Source organism: Thrips palmi, unplaced genomic scaffold (assembly GCF_012932325.1).
Source record: "Thrips palmi isolate BJ-2018 unplaced genomic scaffold, TpBJ-2018v1 HiC_scaffold_2, whole genome shotgun sequence".
NCBI lineage: Eukaryota > Metazoa > Arthropoda > Insecta > Thysanoptera > Thripidae > Thrips > Thrips palmi.
In genome coordinates this window covers 7,938,924-7,958,082 of record NW_023144629.1, presented here as the reverse complement: position 1 = coordinate 7,958,082, position 19,159 = coordinate 7,938,924, and the positions used below count along the sequence as shown (strand labels likewise).

The 19,159-nt window shown below is 62.5% G+C and overlaps 1 protein-coding gene across 10 annotated transcripts in view; it reads left to right on the top strand.

Annotated features, from left to right (window-relative positions):
- Positions 1 to 18,049, top strand: part of LOC117646862 (myocyte-specific enhancer factor 2) — a 45,856-nt gene extending 27,807 nt beyond the window's left edge. For 7 of the 10 annotated variants that reach the window (XM_034388148.1, XM_034388147.1, XM_034388149.1 and 4 more), the window contains 8 exons: positions 13,380 to 13,496; positions 13,670 to 13,873; positions 13,958 to 14,116; positions 14,217 to 14,355; positions 14,515 to 14,756; positions 15,396 to 15,601; positions 15,708 to 16,066; positions 16,258 to 18,049. In XM_034388148.1, the coding sequence (XP_034244039.1) occupies positions 13,443 to 13,496; positions 13,670 to 13,873; positions 13,958 to 14,116; positions 14,217 to 14,355; positions 14,515 to 14,756; positions 15,396 to 15,601; positions 15,708 to 16,066; positions 16,258 to 16,415 (1,521 nt within the window). In that variant the 5' untranslated portion in view covers positions 13,380 to 13,442 and the 3' untranslated portion in view covers positions 16,416 to 18,049. Of the gene's footprint in view, positions 1 to 493; positions 564 to 13,379; positions 13,497 to 13,669; positions 13,874 to 13,957; positions 14,117 to 14,216; positions 14,356 to 14,514; positions 14,757 to 15,395; positions 15,602 to 15,707; positions 16,067 to 16,257 lie in introns of those variants that run through there. The other 3 variants (XM_034388155.1, XM_034388144.1, XM_034388145.1) reach the window with 3 other exon arrangements.
- The last annotated feature ends 1,110 nt before the right edge of the window (positions 18,050 to 19,159 follow it).

Sequence of the window (19,159 nt, the reverse complement as noted above, 5' to 3'; positions counted from 1 at the left end):
GAAGACGGCCGGAACGGGTTCGCAGTGCACCACCTTTTGTCGCGAACCGCATGGCGCACCGCGCGCACCGCGGCGGCTGCTCTTAATTCACCCCGTTAAATTGCTGCCCGTTGGAACGGCAGCGAGGCGAGAGCGAGAGCGAGGCGGGGAGGCGAAGCGTGTGTCTGCCCTGACGCGTCTACCCAGGCTACCCCTTCCCCCGGCCGGCCCCCACACCCCCCTCACACCCCCCGCCCCGCGCCCGCCGCCCGTGTCGCGCCGACAGCAGGCCCCCACAGCCCCAGCGGGCCCAGTCCCTGTTCGCTCGCCCCCGTACCGGCTTCGCCGCACAGCCCCGCTGCCGCGCGCCGCTCGCCGCGTCGCCAGCCCGCCACCGGCACCGCCGGCAGCCAAACAACCCTCGGCGCGTCGCCGCCAGCCCTGCCAGCCCGCCGCCAGGCCGCCAGGACAGTGACAGTGTGTTAGTGACAGTGCAGTGTGTGGACTAAATGGCCGTCCCAGCGTCGCCGCGGACCTAGTCGGCGCCGAGGTCGGCGCTGCCCCCGCGCCCCGAAGTCCCCGAGGTGAGTTGGCCGACGGAGTGCGCGCCCCAAGCCGAAGGAGGCCGTCAGCCTGGCCGTCGAGGTGGCCGTCGAGGTGGCCGTCGAGCAGGCCGTCGAGGTGGCCGTCGAGGAAGCCGTCGAGGAGGTCGTCGAGGTGGCCGTCAAGCAGGCCGTCAAGCAGGCCGTCGAGGCGGCCGTCGAGGTGGCCGTCAAGCAGGCCGTCGAGGTGGCCGTCGAGGAAGCCGCCGAGCAGGCCGTCGCGCTGGCCGCGGGCCCGGGGCGCTTGGCGGGGGTTTCCCAGCGCGGTGCCGTGGGCCCCGCGGACCCCAGCCCCCAGCGCGCGGACCACGGCGGCCGCGGTGCGGGCCGTGTTTGTGAAGGCGGTGTGGCGGTGCACTCGGGGGCCATGACCCGACGAAACGTGTCATTGCTCGAGAGAGACGAGCCGTGCTGTGTCTCAGGCGACTGTCTTAAAGTTTAGCTTTCCATTTCTGCAGTCCGATGCAAAACGATCAACCGCTACGCTCACCGTTTCGGCACTTAGACACTGAGTGACTGTCTTAAAGTTTAACTTTCGATTTCCGCAGTCCCACTCGAAACGCCATCAGTGCTGCGTAGACATGTTGGCATGTTGCACGCCCCGGGCGCTCCGCATGGTCCACGTCGTCGCCGCCCGACTTTAGAAGCCCGTGGCTGTGCACCGGGAGGCATGCGAACCAGAAAGACGGTTCCGAAACTTCGTCATTCTTCGCTTGACGCTAGCGAGTCTGGCTGTTTCCGAGATCCAGTCTTGCTGGAGCCGCCTCTGGCGAGGGCTCTGGCCGGCCGCACAGTGGGCCAGAAGACCGGTCAGAATCCGGGACGCGTTTTCAGCTCCGCAGTCGCTAAATGGGACTCGAACCGAACGTGTGACCCCACCAATGGATTGCTCTCCGGACGAGGAATGAATTGGTGGGGTCACACGCTCGGTTCGAGTCCTGTTTAGCGACTCTGGAGCTCAAAACGCGTCTAGAGTTTTGGCCGGCGCCGCCGGCAAATCCACTGGCTTGCAGTGGCCCTGCAAGTGCCGGCCCCGCAGCAGCACCAAGCAGCGCCCCGTCGACGGCCCCGCTGCGAAAATGGAGCCGGCTTGGCCGGGCCGGCCGGCCGGGGCCCGAGGCAGAATCGTCAGCTGATTTGGCCTCTTTCATGACGCTGTTGATCAGCATCCAATTTGACGGGCCGCCCCGCCCCGCCCCGCCCCGCCCCGCCCCGCCCCGCGCAGCTCGCTTTGAAAAAGACAGGTCCGCCAGATCGCACGCTGACTGGCTTGTTAGCGGAAAGTTTGACTGGCGAACAGGAAACAAGTTTCGACGCGTGGTTCGCGCCATTCCGGCGCTGCGGCGCGCTGCGGCGGTGTCGGTGTTGGCGCGTTCGTTAAAAGTCGCAAATGACCTTGATAGGGTTGCCGACGGCCGCGGTCCAGCCGGCCAGCACCCACATCCGTCGATAACTCGGCCATCGTCGCGTCTGCGGGGAGCTGCAGGAAGCGGCGACGGCCGTTCGGGGTGCTTGGCGTTGTGCTGGGGCTTGGGGGAGGCCCGGCGCGCGCGGCGTGCGCGGCGTCCCGGGTTGGTTGACGCTAGCGCGCTAGCGGCCAGTTCCGGGAGCGCCTGCAGCTTTTGCAGTGCAGACGCGGACGGAAGTGACGTGACTGCCCTGAAACTTGGCTTCCTGTCGCAAGTATTTTGCATTGTGGGAGTGCGTGCTGTTGAAAAAAAACCTTAATCATGATTTAAAACAGGTTTAAAAATATTAAAATAATGCGGATGAACGACATTGTTTATCTGTTGCGCATCATGTGCTTAAAATTGCCTTGGTCGGCGTGCCGCCTTTGAGCGAGAGAGCTGAAAATGATTCGCCGCGCTTAAAAATACATATAAACGAAAGTGGCTCTTTATTTTTGGGCCGATACGGACTACCGCTCAGCGAGTTTCGATGTCGTTTGAAAAGAAGGGGGCGAGGGGGCGCCACCAGCGTCTGGATCCCAATCTGCGTTCGGCGAATCGCTAATGCTGCCCGGGGTTAGGTTTGCCGTATCGCGGGGCGGGGCGGGGCGGGGCGAACGCGGGGTCGATGGTATCAGGTCGAAGCAAGAAGTCGTCTTCTCCACACACTGCCGCGCGGCCGCGGCGGCCCGGGCGTTCCGGTTTAAATATGCCGGAAAACGGGGCGGGGCGGGGCGGCGAGGTCGGGGTCACGCGGATCGAACTGACATCAATGCCACCGTGCCGAACCAGCGAGGATGCCGATGCATTTTAAAAGTGCTTCGTCGACGAGGAGGTGGACGCCAGACCCTCGGCCAGGCCGTGCGGCTCCAGGAGGCCACGGCGCCGGGCCGCGCCGCCGCACCGCCGGGGCCGCAGGCTCGCCGCCGTCGGAGGGCGTTGTGGCGGTGTGGCGGGCGGCGGCGAGGCGACGAGGCCAGATGTTGTCGCGCCTTGCCCTTGAACTGCCGGGAGGGCCGAGGGCGGCCGAGGGGCCGCCGCCAGCTTTTCCGGGCGCGTCCACGCGCGGCCGCGCCGCCGGGGTCGACGACGGCGGGGGCGGCGGGGGTGGAGCCGCGCGCGAAATTACCCCCCACCCCGCACCCCTCCCCGGCGCCGCGGCCGCCGCGTCACGCGAACGCTAACGACCAAAAAGGCGCAGCGCGGGGACTCGAGCCCGGGGCCAGAGAAGTCAGGGACACGCGGCGTCGGCCTAGTCCTCACCGCGTGACAACGAATCACAGCAACAACAACAGGAACAGGGCTTTCCGCCGCGCGTCCCTCGCTTCGCCGCTTCGCTGACGGCAAGGCATGTAAATGAGGAGACGTTATCGAGAGTTCCCGCGGGAGCAACCTCGGCTAGGCGGCCAGGCTCTCCCCCAAGCCGCGCCGCGCCGCGCCGGGCCTACACCGGGAGCCCCGGGGAGCCTCGGGGAGCGCCAGAGCCAGACAACAAACTAACGGCCTGGAAAGTAAACTGTTGCGCTCCTCGACGCGAAGCGGCGACGCGGCGAAGCCCTGCCTTCCCGCCGCGGCCGTGGAGTTTCCGGAATTGGGATTCGAACCGCCGCCCGGCGTTCGGCTCCGTTTTAATGGCGTGGGCGCCCATGCCGCGGAGCGGGGGCGCTCGGTTCGAGCAGGCTGATCCCGGACAGTGCTTTCGTCGCGCTGTCTCTCTCGCACCTGGACGAGACGCCCCGAGAGAGAGAGAGAGAGAGAGAGAGAGAGAGAGAGAGAGAGAGAGAGAGAGAGAGAGAGAGAGAGAGAGAGAGAGAGAGACTGATCGAGATACAACCTGATAGGTTAGGCTCAGAGTAAAGTACGTAGAGCTCTTCAGATAGGTGCACCGATAAAGTAAAAAATTAATGTCGTCATTTGGAAAAAAATAATTTCACTTTTTGCCTGCCAATCGGCTTAACCGTCGCACAAATCGGCAAAATAGAGGGCAATGTCACTGATTTGGGGTTTGAAGAATAAAGCTACAACATTTGAAAGATATTCCCTTTTCTCTTCTTTCTTTCTTTTTTTTCGTGTACGGCATGTGGGATGGGGCGAGGCTGGGCCCCTTGGGGGGTGGGGGCAACGAACCTTCATCCTGAGGTTGCAGCCCGTGCAGGCGCGGAGTGAGAGTGTTGGGAACCAGAGAGAGAGGGGGAGAGGGAGAGCGAGATAGAGCGAAAAAAAAAAGTATAAACCAGGAAAGAAAAAACGGGCTGGGAGGTGGCAATGGGAACATCCTCCCGGGCCGCGTCTCATATGTTGGTGCCGGACGGTGCAGTCTGACAGACGGACGGACGGACGGACGGACGGACGGACGGACAGACAGACAGACAGACAGACAGACAGACAGACAGACAGACAGACAGACAGACAGACAGACAGACAGGCAGGCAGGCAGGCAGGTCGGACGGGGAGGGAAATGAGTTATCGGGGCTTCGGATTCAAGTGAATGGGGAGGGCGAATCGCACAAACACGGACGAGCCGGGCCAATGGGCCAATCCCATTTCGCAACAATAAGTGCAAAGCGTTGGTTACACAAGCAAAAATGATGGCTGCAAACACGGACGGGGCACAGTGGGCCAGAAGACCGGTGGAGGCGGCCAAAACTCTAGACGCGTTTTGAGCTCCAGAGTCGCTAAACAGGCTTTGAACCGAACGTGTGACCCCACCAATGGATTGCTCTCCGAACGAGGAATCCATTGGTGGGGTCACACGTTCGGTTCGAGTCCCATTTAGCGACTCTGGAGCTCAAAACGCGTCTAGAGTTTTGGCCGCCTCCACCGGTCTTCTGGCCCACTGTGCGGCGGAGCAGCGGACTCGGATTCGGCGGCGATGTAACCCCGTGTCGTCGATGGGTCGGTCGATCCAGTCCAGTGTCTCCGTTCCGTGGGGAGTCCATGGCCTGGGCAAAGCTCCCCTCGAGGGCTCAGCCGTCTTTGCGGCGGGGCAGGTCCGGCGCGATGGATTGTTCACATGTTACGTCACCTCGATGGGGTAGCGCTGCAGCCTCACGGTTGCTGTTCTCTTGTCTTCTGCTGGCCTGTGACGTCAGATTTAACAGATTTTCACTGCAAGTCATTTGTGGTTGGCCGAAAGGATTGCGAATGCAGGGGGCAGCAGTCCCAGGCAGCAGCAGCTGCGTCGCCACACCGTTGGACTGGGGGTGAGTGGGGTGGAGAGAAAAATTTAGCCGGGGAAATAAAAATAAAAGGAGGACGGCAAGCAAGTTGATGAGGAGCGAGGACGGCGCCGAATGCCGGGGGAATGAAGTAAAGTTTGGCGTCAGTGTGCCCTTGCTGGAGGCTGGCGGCGCGTGCACCGGGACCCACGTGCCCCCTGCCCGGTCCACGTGAGCAGCGCGGCCTTACGTCAGCACCGGGGCGGGGCGGGGCGGGGCGGGGCGGGTCTTTGAGGAGACACGGAGCGAGTGTGGCGCGTATTGTATTGACGGTATTGACATTCCCTGCTCATGGAATATGTACCGAGGCGCTGAAAAGTTGCGCGAGGAAGCGACACACTGTGGGCCGGGCGGCAACCTCCTCTCGGTACAGTCCATTCAGAGAGCAAACTGCTGCAACCCTCGGTGTTTGAGTTCAAGTTCGCCCGCTGGCCTTAAGGTTTCAAGTTACACAATTGAACAGTCGCTGTTCGTGTTACACAAGAAGCAACAAAAGAGGAAATCTGGATGACCTGTCTGTGGCGGAGGGGTTTTCAGTTGTTTCTCAAAGTTTGGCGCCCGTTGACTGTTTTCAGATGGGCTGAAAAGTTTTTCCCGATTTTCCACCGGGCGTTCTGACAGCCGTGTGTCGTGTTCGTTTTGCCCCGGCGTGTATAGGTGTTGGAGCGAGTCGGCGCGTCGCTCCGTCTCTCTCGCACCGCCGCGCGACGCCATGAGTGCGACAAAGACGGCGAGACGCCACGCACAGTGGGCCAGAAGACCGGTGGAGGCGGCCAAAACTCTAGACGCGTTTTGAGCTCCAGAGTCGCTAAATGGGACTCGAATCGAGCATGTGACCCCACCAATGGATTCCTCGTTCGGAGAGCAATCCATTGGTGGGGTCACACGTTCGGTTCGAGTCCCATTTAGCGACTCTGGAGCTCAAAACGCGTCTAGAGTTTTGGCCGCCTCCACTGGTCTTCTGGCCCACTGTGCCGGACGAGGGTTCTTTGATTCTGGGTCGTTTCCCGGCTGCCAGTCAAGGACCGAGAAGGACCGCCTTGTTTTGTTGCTTCGCGTTGCGTCGCGTTGCGCAAGGCGATCGACGTGGGAAATAATGGAGCATGCCACCCCCTGGACTAGACCCGCTTTCCCGGAAACGCCGAGCGCACAGTGTGCAAGAAGACCGGCGGAGGCGGCCAAAACTCTGGACGCGTTTTTAGCTCCAGAGTCGCTAAATGGGACTCGAACCGAACGTGTGTGACCCCACCAATGGATTCCTCGTTCGGAGAGCAATCCATTGGTGGGGTCACACGTTCGGTTCGAGTCCCACTCAGAATTTTGTCCGCCGGCGCCGGTCTTCTGGCCCACTGTTTAGGGTGGAGTGTGTCCCCGGTTTCGAAGACGGCGACCGTGGACGCCGAGGTCCCTCCCTCGCCAACTCGCGCCGGGTTCGCCGCGTTTACCGTTTGCCTCATTGAAACGTTGACAGCGGCTCGGTGCGCGATAGGCACATTCTGAAACAGGCGTCGCCCTGTCTCTCTCGCACTCACGGCGCGCCGCGTGGCGGTGCGAGAGAGACAGAGCGACTGCCCGGACACAGTCCACCTGCCATTAGCCGTGACGTGCGGACGGCTCGCTGCGCAGGCCGCTTGCAGTGTGGTGCCCCGCCGGCAGCTGCGTCTCGGCGGCCACTCCGCGAGGGGCGGCACGGCGGCACCGGGAGAGAGAGGGGGGGGGGGGGAAGGGGGGGAAGAGGCGTGAAAAAGGGGGGTTTGCGAGGCACGCGCGCACATGCAGGCGTCCCGGGGTGCTGCGGGGCAGCGCGCTCCCCTTCCCCTCCACCGGAAGTGCCTAATGCCCCTCTGTACCCCTCTGGGGCCGCAGCGCCCTAGCAGCGCCCCGCGAGGCCCAGCTGCCTACTCACGGTGTGTACGCCCCCCCCCCCCTCCGCTTTTTACCGCTGCAGCGGATGCATCCTGGACGCGCTGAGCGCCGTGGAGATGGCCGCGCCGCTGCGCCGCTCGCAGGGCCTCGTAGGCCTAGGGTGCAGCGCCCTGTCTCCCTCCTCCTCCCTCCCCCTCCCTCCCCCTCCCTCTCCCCCTCCCCCTTCCCCCTCCCCCTCCCCCAGACCATCTCGGCGAGGGGCTTTCAAGAAGCACCTCGAACTGGGGAGGCCTCGCATCTCGCGCAGGGCGTGAAGAGACGAGACGCCTAGAGCAACGCGTTCCGAAAAGGAAGAGAGGGGAAGCGACGGAGGGGGAATGTCACCGTGTCGCTCAGGGAAAGTCAAAAGTTTTACTCTGTTTTGAGTTGCTCTGCCTATAAGGGAAGGTTTTCTCGGTTTATCGTCCGATCCGCCGTGATTTCCTGATTTCCCAACGTCGTTTTCTGTTTGAAACGACCAAGCCAGTAGCCGTGACACGGAAGCAGTCGCGAGGGGAGTCGGTGAACCCGTTCCCTGTGTGGAGTGGATTGGAGGAGAGAGCACCACATTTCCGTGTGCCTCTTTGCGAGGCACCGGCGCGCTGGCGCCCTAACAGTGCCGCGTACGCGTTCGTCCCTGTAAGTCGGCAATCGGTGGCGCGCTTGGGCCCCCTTGCAGACCGACTCCGAGAGTCGTCTTCGTCGCTCTGTCTCTCTCGCACACATAGGGCGCCCCGTTCAGGTGCGAGAGAGACAGAGCGACGAACTGCCACGAGGGCATCGATTGGCTGCGGGTAGCCGTGAACGCCGTGAACGCCGCGCCGAGTCCGCGAGTGCCTCGCCATCAAACATTGATGCGCTGCGAGGATGCTCCAGGATGGGCGACCTATGGCGGGTCGATGGCCGGCCAGGACGGCGCCAGGACGGCGACGGCGGCGCAGCATCTCGACTGGCACTTCATTATTTACCGGTGTGGCCGTCGCATCGGCCTGCCGCTTGGCCTTTGAGGAGGCGGCGGGGACGATCTCGGCCCGAGTCCGGTGCGGCCTGTCGCGGCCCAGTGTCCGCGCGCTCCTGCGGGCAAACCGCCGCGCTTCGTCGTGCTGCAGGCTGATTCCGAGAGTCGTCTTCGTCGCTCTGTCTCTCTCGCACTCATGGGGCGTCCCTTATAGGTGCGAGAGAGACAGAGCGAGGGCGGTACTGGTTAGGTCCCGCCTCCTAGCCTGGGGCCGGCGGGCGGCACGGCAGGGACTCCGCGGGACCCAAACACGCCCAGATGTTCCCGTGGAGGCAACAGGTGCCAGGCTGCCCGCGGGCTGGAGGGGCTGGTCCGGGACGCGCCGGGGCCCGGCCCGGCCCGGCTCGGCGGCGCGGCGGTGCCACCCCCTCCCTAGGGACGCCGGACGCCCTGCGGGAAGGCATCGCCCTGCCGCGCCGCCGCCGTGCCCCCGGGACCCCCGAGCCCGTCCCGGACTCCGTCGAGTAGGCCATGATTGTTGCCGCGCCGCCGCCGTGCCCCCGGGACCCCCGAGCCCGTCCTGGACTCCGTCGAGGAGGCCATGATTGTTGCCGCGCCGCCTTGCGTGGGGCCGCGTGGATTCGACAACGAGGAACACGGGGAGCGAGACCTTGGCCGCGGCGCTGCCGCTAGGGCCGCTGGGACCGCGGGGCCTCGGGCAACCCCGTGCCTGGCCGCCTGGAGGGGCGCGGGGCCGCGGGGACGTTCACGATTAGCGGGGGAGAGGAGATCGATCCGGAAAGGGAAGGACTCCTGTTCGCCGACAAGCAAGCCGAGCCAAACCAAGGATCCCCGAGGCAGTGCCGTGCCGGTGCCGCCGTGCCGCGGGGGCTGGCTAGCTGCCTGGCTGCCCTTGTGGGCAATCCTTCGCGCCGCTGTCGGCCGGGCCGGCCAGGCCTGTCACTCGGCTGGACACGCCGCACGCGCCGACCCTACTGCCCCCACCCCTCAACCCCCTCCCCCCCCCCTTCCAGCCCCCGCACAACCACAAACACCGTTCCTCCATTCAGCGCACGTGGCTCACACGCGTCATAGCGGGGCAGGGCAGCGCAGGGCAGCGCAGGGCAGCCGTGTTGTGGAAATGTTGGAAACACGTTGGTGGCGCGGAGACGCGGAGACGCGGACGGAGGAACCACGAGGCGGCTAGGCGGCGCCCTCCACTTCCTACAGCCACTGCCGCATGACGTGCCGCGCGCCGGGCAGGCGGCGGTGGTCTCGTTCTCGACCTCGTTACTCGCGGCCGTTGTCTTTGGGCTTTGGCGGAGAAACGGCGTCGCTCTTCTTCCTCGCCCCTCTTCCCGCCGCTGTTTGCCGGTTTCTTCTAGACTGAAACTGCACGAATCCGTTGCGTGCTAACCTGCGCGTTCCGCTGACTTTCAGTGACTAGCTGAACAGCAGTGCGAGCAGGGGTGTACCTGACTGAGACGAACGTGAGTACCCCTCGCCTCTCTTCCTCGCTCCGCCGCTGTTTGCCGTGTCCAGCCCTAGCAGGCCGTTGTGTACCTCGCGTCCGCACTCGCAGGCGACGGGGGTACCTTGCCCGCACCACCCTCACGCGGCGACCGGCGGCGCCCAATCGGCCGGCTTGCCAAAATCGATGGCAGAAAATCGATCACGGGTGGGGCCAATCGGGCTGCCGTCGGCCGTCGCGGTGAGGGAGCTCGGGACGACGCGGACCCCTCTGCGGGGCCCCCGCTCGTGCTAGCGCCAGCCGCGCCAGCCGCGCGAGCTGCAAAGGCTGACGTCATCGGGCTGTCCCTGCTGGTGCTGGGCCTGCCTGCCGGCCTGCTGGGTGTGGTGGCGGTGGCGGCCCTGCCCTGAGCCCCAGCTCTGAGCCCCGCCACTCGCGCCGCACCACTCTGGCCGTGGAAGCGGTAACAGTTGGTCAAACTGGCCTTGGAAAAGCGCGAAAGCGTGAATTTTGCTGCGCGCCGCGCGGCGAGGCTGTTTGCACCCTCTTCTTCAACGTCGGCGTCGTCCTGCCGCGGCGAGGCCGCGAGAGAGGCGCGCTTACATCGGACCGCCAACAGCGGGGGTGCACTGCGAAACGGTTCATTTTCAAGTGTATCGGTTCGCGTGGGCAGCGCGAAAGGAAGGCCGGATATTGCGTTGTAAAAGATGGAAGCGGAATTGGCAGTGTCACTGCAGTTTCTTTGCGTCGACACCTCGGTTTATTGACATAGGCGATCTGCGCGAGGCGAGCGGAGCCTCCCTGATATCGATGTTCGATGCACCGCGCAGCACCGCGCCGTCGAAGCGTCCAAGCCGCCACCGTCCGGCCAGAGCGACTTGGCGCGCGCGGGCTAGCGCGTCGCACACGGCCGTGCACCACACGCCCGTGGCCCCCACGCCCCCGGCACGCCCCGCCACGCCACGCCACGCCACGCCACGCCACGCCCCGGCACGCCCGCACGCCCCCACGCCACGCCACGCCCCGCACGCCCCGCCACGCCACGCCACGCACGCCCGGCACGCCCGCCCGCCACGCCAGCCACGCCACGGCCCTTTGGCACTCTTCCAAGCGAGCGCGCCGCTTCACCCGCCTGAGCAGCCCTACCAAGCCAAGCAAGCGCCCCCGCTGGCCGCCCCGCCCCGCCCCGCCCCGCCCCGCCTCGCCCCGCCCCGCCCCCACGCGTGCGGCGGCCTCCCTAATGCGATGCTTACACGCCGGGCCGCGCCACGCCACGCCGCGCCACTCTGTGATCACGGGATGGCGGGGCGGGGCGGGGCGGCCTTTGGGCCAGTGCGCGCTGAAGCTGCTGGGGCATGCGACCGACGGGCTTAGAGCACACTCACTGAGCCAGCGGAGCGGCGGAGCAGCGGAGCCAGGCACCTGGCGTCTCATGTCATGTCCAGGTAGGCGCGGCGGTCGACGGGCTGCTATGGCGGCAACGCGGCCCCCCGTGCCGCCGCGGGGCGGGACGGCATAGGAATGACATGAGAGGGTCACCATGACGCCGCCATGGGATTGACGTGGGGTCGCGCCACGGGGTTCTCATGGTACGTCACATGGAGATGCATCCCACCGACGGGATGCCATGGAGACAGTGACGGTGACATGAAGAGGACGACACGGCGTGGCGATGCCTGGCCGAAGGGTCCTCTTCCACCTCACGCTCACTTCGGCACCGCTAAGACGGCAATCCGCACCTCCGGCACGATGATTCCGAACGGTGTCGTCTCTCTCGCTCCCCGCCGGAGGCCCCCCGAGTGCGGAAAAGAGAGAGGCAGCCTCGGGGACCTCCGGGGTTCGCGCACTTCCTTGCCGAGCGCTGTCGAATCGGAATGTGGGCCTAATGGACTTATTCCGTCCGACTGCCGTGGCGCCATTTCTCGTCTCGTGCGTTAACAATGAAGGACGTGGCGACAAGCCGCCCCGCCCCGCCCCGCCCCGCCCCGCCCCGCCCCGCGACCGACGGCACGTGCCCTGACCCAATTCTTGGTGCGTCCAGCTCGACCAGCTCGGCCAGCGCGCGAATTAAATTGAAATGAACCGAAAATTACCGGGACAGCGAAGCGAAAGCGACGCGGACGCGGCAGTCTCGTCCGTCGCGACCCCGCCCCCCCCGCCCCGCCCCCGGCCCCGCGGCCCGGCCCCAGCCGACGTGGTTGGCGGTGCTGGCGGCGCGACGCGGACCGTCGGCCAACCAGCGCGCGGCGCGCCGAGGAGCGGCCAGGCGCGAGGTAGGCCACCCGGCCGCGGGCCCTGCGCTCGGGTGGCCTACCCTGGGATGTCAGGCGCTCCCCGCGCGGCGCGCCTCGCCGCCCGGCCACGCCGCGCCGCCGCACAGTGGGCCAGAAGACCGGTGGAGGCGGCCAAAACTCTAGACGCGTTTTGAGCTCCAGAGTCGCTAAGCAGGACTCGAACCGAACGTGTGACCCCACCAATGGATTCCTCGTTCGGAGAGCAATCCATTGGTGGGGTCACACGTTCGGTTCGAGTCCCATTTAGCGACTCTAGAGCTCAAAACGCGTCCGGGATTTTGACCGCCTCCATCGGTCTTCCGGCCCACTGTGCGATGCAACCGTGTCGAGAGGGTTGCCTTGATCTCAGCCTGCCTGCACGGTGACTTTTCGGGGGCGCAGCCCAGGTTTGCCAAGGACAGTGTAGGAGGCAGGTTGAGGTTGGCTGCGCCCATCGGGGGACTTGGCGCCGAGGTGGCCGAGGCTCTCCACGGCCTCGGTCGCCGACTCGGCGCGGCTCCGTCCGCCCGATAGAAAACTCATCACCCCGTAGCGGCGCTGCAGCCAATTGGGAGCGCTTCCGGTTTCCGGTTCACGTGTAGCAGTGTAGCGGCCCACCGGAAGTTGCCTGGGAATTGGTGGAATTGGTGCAGCGGGATGCACAGAGTGTTTGTGTGTGTGCGTGTGTGTGAGTGAGTGGCTGCCGAGCGCGGCGACGCCGACACTCCTGGACATCGACGTGACGTCACTCCGCGCGCTGCATCTTTGATGGCCTCCGAGACGGAGATCCGTGTGGCGGTGACCGGCAGTGACACGGTGACGGTTGTGGGGCGAGTCTATATTTTAAACGGCCATCCCGTGATTGATACGTCACGTCCGCCGCCGTCGCGGTGGTGACTCCGCCGGCGACGTTTTCTCCGCCACGGACTTGTTGAGCTGGGCGACGCGACGACGCGCCTGAGGCGGCGCGGTGCGTTGCCTCCGGGCGCCGTCGTCGTGGTCACCGCCGCCGTTTTTCCGCGTGGCGGCGTCGTCGTCATGGTCGCCCCGCAGTACCCGTTGTTCCTGGCGGACTGCTTGTTGTCTTCGGGCCTCCGGCGCGCCTTCGGCCTTCTTCGGGTCGATGGTGGCCGCGGCGATGTAGGCGGGTCAGGCACAGCAGGCACAGAAGGCACGGCCGCCTAGCTCGGGCCGGGCCAGGGCGAGGGCCAGGGCGGCCGCGGCCTAGAGCCGCTTCGTTCGCCCCCTTCGTTCGCCCCCTTCGTTCGCCCCCTTCGGCCGACCCCGACCTTCGGAGCTCCGCTCGTCGCGGGGCTGTGGGGCTGCCACGGGATGGCGCGCACACTATGAAAAACGGCGGCGGTATGAAAAATCGCGGTGTACGAGCGACGCAGCCTCGTTGCGCCCCCACCCCCTCCCACCAACCCCACCGACTTTGCCTCCGCCAGACGGCATAACGAGGCCAGATTTTCCGCCATGTCATCGTCGTCGTCGTCTGCTTCAAAGTGTGCTTTGTGTGTCGCAGCGTTCCCGCTGCGTTCCCCCACCCCCCGCCTCCGCACCGGACCAGCACGCCTCTCAGGACACCATGGGGCGCAAGAAGATCCAGATCTCCCGGATCACGGACGAGCGGAATAGACAGGTGAGGAGGCTAAAGCAAAAGTGGTCTTTTCTCCCTTTCAATTATTTTTTATACGGAGAAGGTTGCTTTCTGTGACGTCCTTTTCCCCCGTTTTTTCAAGTTGCTTTAGGATGTTGTTGTTTTTGTTGTTTTTAAAATAAGAAGATTGCTTATTATGTTGTTGTTTCGCGCAGGTGACCTTCAACAAGCGCAAGTTCGGCGTGATGAAGAAGGCGTACGAGCTGAGTGTGCTGTGCGACTGCGAGATCGCACTCATCATCTTCAGCTCGTCCAACAAGCTGTACCAGTACGCGTCCACCGACATGGACAAGGTCCTGCTCAAGTACACGGAGTACAACGAGCCCCACGAGTCCCTCACCAACAAGAACATCATCGAGGTGAGCTGCCTGCTCCTGATAGCTTTTGTTGTTGTTTGTGGTGTGTGAATCCGACATAACCCTCTCCACTCTCTCCCCCTCCAGGCATTAAACAAGAAAGAACACAAAAACGGGAACTGCAGTCCAGACAGCCCGGAGCCTGACACGGAGTTCTCACTCACGCCCAGAACAGAAGCCAAATATTCAAAAATTGACGAGGAGTTCCACCAAATGATGATGCATCGTCCCCTGAACGGTTCACGGGTACGTTCGTTGACGGCGTCCTCCCCTTCCTCCTCCTCCTCTTCCTCCTCAAGCTGGGGGGTCCGCCGGGCGCGCGGTCTGACCTCGGTGGCTGTTGCAGGTGCCCATGCCCCAGTCCAGCTACACCCTGCCTGTGTCCGTGCCGGTGAGCTACAGCGACGCGGGCCTGCTCCAAGCCAGCCCCCAGATGGCCCACACCAGCGTCAGCCCGCGGCCGTCGTCCTCGGAGACGGACTCGGGTACGTTGTCCTTACATAAGTGTGCCCTCGTTGAAGGCGGCGGGCGCGGCGGGCGCGCCAGGCGGCCGCGATGTCTGGTTACGTGACACGCCTTCGGGAGGCGTTGCGTTGCGTGTCGTTGCGTTATGTAAACGTTTGTGTTGCTTTCCCGCTTGGCAGTGTACGGCGCGGCCGGCGGCATCCTGGAGATGAGCAACGGCTACCCCAACTCGTCCAGCCCGCTGGGGGAGTCGCCGCCGCCGCCCGGCGCGTCCCCGGGCAAGGGCAAGCACTCGCCGCGCCTCCGCGTCCTCATCCCCAGCCAGAGCCAGGCCGGCCAGCCCGGCCACGCGCTGCAGCACGACGGCGAGGACGTGGCCGCCGACTCGTGCCATTCCAACGGCGAGCGCCTGTTCGACGAGGTGAGTCCTCTCCGCACACCTGTCTGCTTTTGTCATTTTGGAGAAGGGCGCCGCGCCGCGCCGGGGTGGACGGGATGGGGCTTCTGGGATTAACTAATCTAACCTAATCTAACACCAACGGCATCTGGCCGCCATATGCCTGGAAGTAAGCCGCGCCAAATTGGAAGCCGATACGCCCTCACGTGGCGGGCCTCGCGTCACGCGGCGTCACGCCTCAAGGAGATAAGGCGTCCAAGGAAGCCGCGATCCGCAATATCGCCACCATTGCCGGGGCTGTCGGCTTTGGCGGCACGTCACTGCGATATGATGGCATTTCGATGTCGTTTCGATTCGATTTTTGAGTCGTTACAAGTCGGATGGCCCGCGGACGCCGCAGGGTGCTGTGTGTAGGAATCGTTGGGCATCACTCTGTGCCTGTCACTCGAAATTAGGTTCCCTAATCATGTTGTTACGCTCACCGAATACGACATATCGAGTATCGAACCTCAAAAGAAACGTTTAACATTTTCTTCAAGTTGGCAATCTGAGCCCTCTTGAGCCTTCGCGCCCTGTGCAACTAACCTCACCTAACCTAAGCTAACCCAACTAACTGGCCAATGGCATGTTGCTTTTCCGCTTGCGCCCGCGGCTCGTCAGCAGCAGTCCTTCCACGGCCACTGTGGCGCCAGCTCACTGATGTCGGGCCTGCCTCGGCCGCCCCTGCACTTGCAGACGTCCTCCCTGGCCGGCATGCCCAGCTACTCGTCCTCCTTGACGTCGTTCGGCGCGCAGGACTTCAGCGTGGGCCACGGCGGCGACATGGGCCTGGGCCTGAGCAGCTGGTCGCACCACCACTCCCACTGCGGGTGAGTTGATTTGCACAGGCACCGCCACGGGCACCGCCAAGACGAACATGAATCTGCCTACACTGTTTGCTCTGAATGTCAGACTGACGCCCTCCTCTGCCTGCAGCAGCGTGCCGCAGGTCGCCGTGTCGAGCAGCACGCCGCCGCCCAGCCACTCGCCGCTGCCGCTGCCCCTGAGGATCAAGTCCGAGCCCATCTCGCCGCCCCGGGACCCCGGCAGCACCCTGTCGGCCTCGCACGGCGCGCACGGGCCCCCGGGGCCCGGCCCCGTCGCCGTGCCCGTGCCCGTCGCCGCCCAGCAGCCCCACATCCAGACGCTGTCCATCTCGGGGCTCGGCGGCGGCAGCTCGGGCCACGTGGTGCTCCCCCTGCAGCCGATGACCCACCCCATGAGCCACGCCAGCCACGCGCACACCTCGCCGCGGCCAAGCTCGTCTGGCCACCTGACCCCCATCCCCACTGCAGGTGAGGGGAATCGAGTACACTGTTTGGAGTCGACGGCCACGTTGGCACTCGAAGTAGCCATAGAGCTCAAAGAGAGCCCTCGCCTTCGTCGGCCGCTTTTCCTTGAAGTAAACCTTTTTCCCGTGCGCGGGATGAAAAGGCTCGGACTCGCTTCCCGGAATGTCTCGCTCACCGTCTTTGTCTGCTTCCAGGATCGATAACCCCGACCAATATCGCGTCCCCCGGCGACGCGCGGCTGGACGCGCGGCTCGACGCCAGGCACGACCACAGCCACGGCCACGGCAGCCCCGACTACGAGTCCGGCCCCCTGCAGAAGCGGTCCCGCATGGCCGAGGGCTGGAGCTCATAGTATCAGGCGTCTTGGCCCTGGCAGCAGCGGCAGCAGCGGCAGCCCACCGCGTGCCACGAGCCTGCCATGGGCCAAGGCCCGGGCCAAGGCCCCTACGAGCGCTACCGGGAGATCACGGGATGAAGATGAAGAAAGTACAAATCTTTTTCCAGTGTAGTGCTGCTGCCTGTGCGTGTGGCGTGTGCCACCAGTCGCCGCTTCTGCGGACACAGGACACAGGGACAGGGACCACTGGAGGTCGACAGGGAGGGTTTCTAGTGGATCAAAACTAAGTCAAGGTGCTCTCACTGCCCAGCGAAAGACTCGAAGGGACAACGCTGAGTGAAGTGTCTTTGTAATATGATATTTGGCGCCCATTGACAGTGGTGGGTGCTGGGACATGAGGGGCGAATATGATCCCAAAATGTGTGTACTTAAAGAGTCATAGAACAGTAAGATATGTCAAATGATGAGAACAATGTATGAGTGAATGAGGCTAAGTCTTGTGATTTGTAATTTTTTTTTCTGTAGGAGAGTGAGTTTGTTTGATTTCGATTTGTTTTAATTACAATCCTTGTATGTTTGTGTGGATTATTTTATCTTCCTTTTTTAAGGTGTTACCTTTTTTCTTTCATACAGAATTTTATTTACTTGTTTATATCTATTCTATATATTATGAACGTTCTTCTGTAGAAATCTATGTGTGCATACCTACCATATCCCCTTAATTATTTTCAAAATAGCAAACGGTTTTTCTAGACTCCTAATTTTATGAAAAGATCCAGCACAAATATATGTAAAGTAAAACCAAATATTAGTGGTGCAAATTAATTGATTTGTGATCATGTAGGAATTTGTAAATTGTTATGTATTGATTTTGGTGCCATATCCAGTCTTGTCTGAGTATGTATGTAAGTCATTTGAGTGATTCAGATTGAATGTTCTTCATGCCTTGTTAATGATTTGATATTTGTATAAAATTATAGGTTCTTCAAGTTTTACTTTTGAGATTTGGTATTTTTGTTTCATAAAATGTTTGAATTGTTATTGAAAGTGAAGAATCTTCATTATGAATGAAGGGATGTGTTCAAAACTTTCATGTTCAAGTTTTCACTGTAGGCTGTGTTAAAACCCTATTCTGTCAGATTAGATGTAAATAATTTGTAAAGATGTTAAGAAAGTCGTGTCAGTCTTCAAGTGTTTGGGACCCATGTAGTCACTGATTGTGTTAAACAGACTCCAAAACTTACCTCCTGACTATTTGAAGTAGGCATTGTTGTGGAGTTTGTCAGTTTCAACCTGCAAAACTGACTGTATGTCCTTACAGTCACTGTATTAGAAGTATAGATGCATGTTCTCTAAAAGAAATCTTCCTAATTAGTTGCTCAAGCAGCAGTATATTAAACAGTCCTTTTTATAGTGTATTCTGAAGATTGTGATGTTCTTGCCACATCTTGTTCATTGCCGGAGAATCGTTGTTGCTGCTAGTAATCATAATTAGTAGTTTATTGTTATCAATATATTGAACTTGCCTGGAATCCGTTTTCTCTTCATCCACGTGCCATCACACACCATTCTGTCATCGTATCCATCCCATACGCTTATCTGTGTAAAATTAAGGTATTATCGAATAAACAACTAGATATCCAGCTGAATATTTTCTTCTATTGAAGGCCAAACGTCGTTGAGTGCAAGGGGTAGAGTCGTGGCGTCGCGGAGTATCGCGGCTGTAGGGAAGACCCCTGCACGGAAGCGCGGGGTATGGCCGACGCGCTGCGGGGGTAGCGACGGGCCCAGGTGAGGGGTGGGACCAACGCGGGGTATCGACCGCAGTGGGCGCTAAGTGGCCCACCACAGGTCTGAAAAAACAAAACAAACAGAAAACTCATTGTGTTCGTATATTGTTCCTCATAAAGTGAGGGTGAGGGAGAATCCCCGGGGCCGGTGAAATTATAAAACAGCCCCCTGACCTCGCGCCGCGCGAAAAGCCAACAAAGGACACAAAAACAAAAAAACAACGCGCTGAAACAGGGAGGACACGAAATAAACATGCTCACTAGTCTCTGTGGTTTACCGCCCCGAACAGGTATGCAGGACAACAATGAAAACGCAGGCCAATTGCCTTCCTTTGCTTTTTGGTCGCACGTGAGGCAGCTTTTCCTCTTGGTGCGGGAGGCGTGGGGCGATTCGGCGGTTGCAGGCCAGGTCGGTGCGCGCGGTGTGCGCTGGCGCAGGCCACGCAGGCGTGCACGCCCCGGCTGCAACACCTCGGCGCCGCCACGCCGCCACCACGCCATCGATTGCCATGGTTGGGATGCCGCGCGGCGAGGGCGGCCCGCCACCACGCCGCCACCATGGTGGCCCTGCAGGGCGACCGGGCCACTGCCACCGGGACCACCAGGACCAGGGCGGCGACGGGGTGCATTCGGAGTTCGTCATGCAACCCCCGGAATGTGGCCAGGAATGGGACATGTGGGCTGGGGCGGGGAGGGCGGTGGAATCACATCGGCGTGCCCGGGGCGGGGCGGGGCGGGGCGGGGGGGCGGGGCGGTAGGAAGACACTCAGCCGACTATCGGGCCGCCACCGCAGACCAACTTAAGTCTCCCCGCCGCGCCCCGCCCCGCCCCGCCGCGCCCCGTCGGCCCGCCGCCGGACTGCCTAAACAAAAGGGGTGATCGGCCCGCGCTGGGTTTGGCGGCGGCGCGGGGCGGCGGGGCGGCGGGGCGGCCGGCCGGGGGGAGGCTGGCGGGCTGGCGGGGTGCGG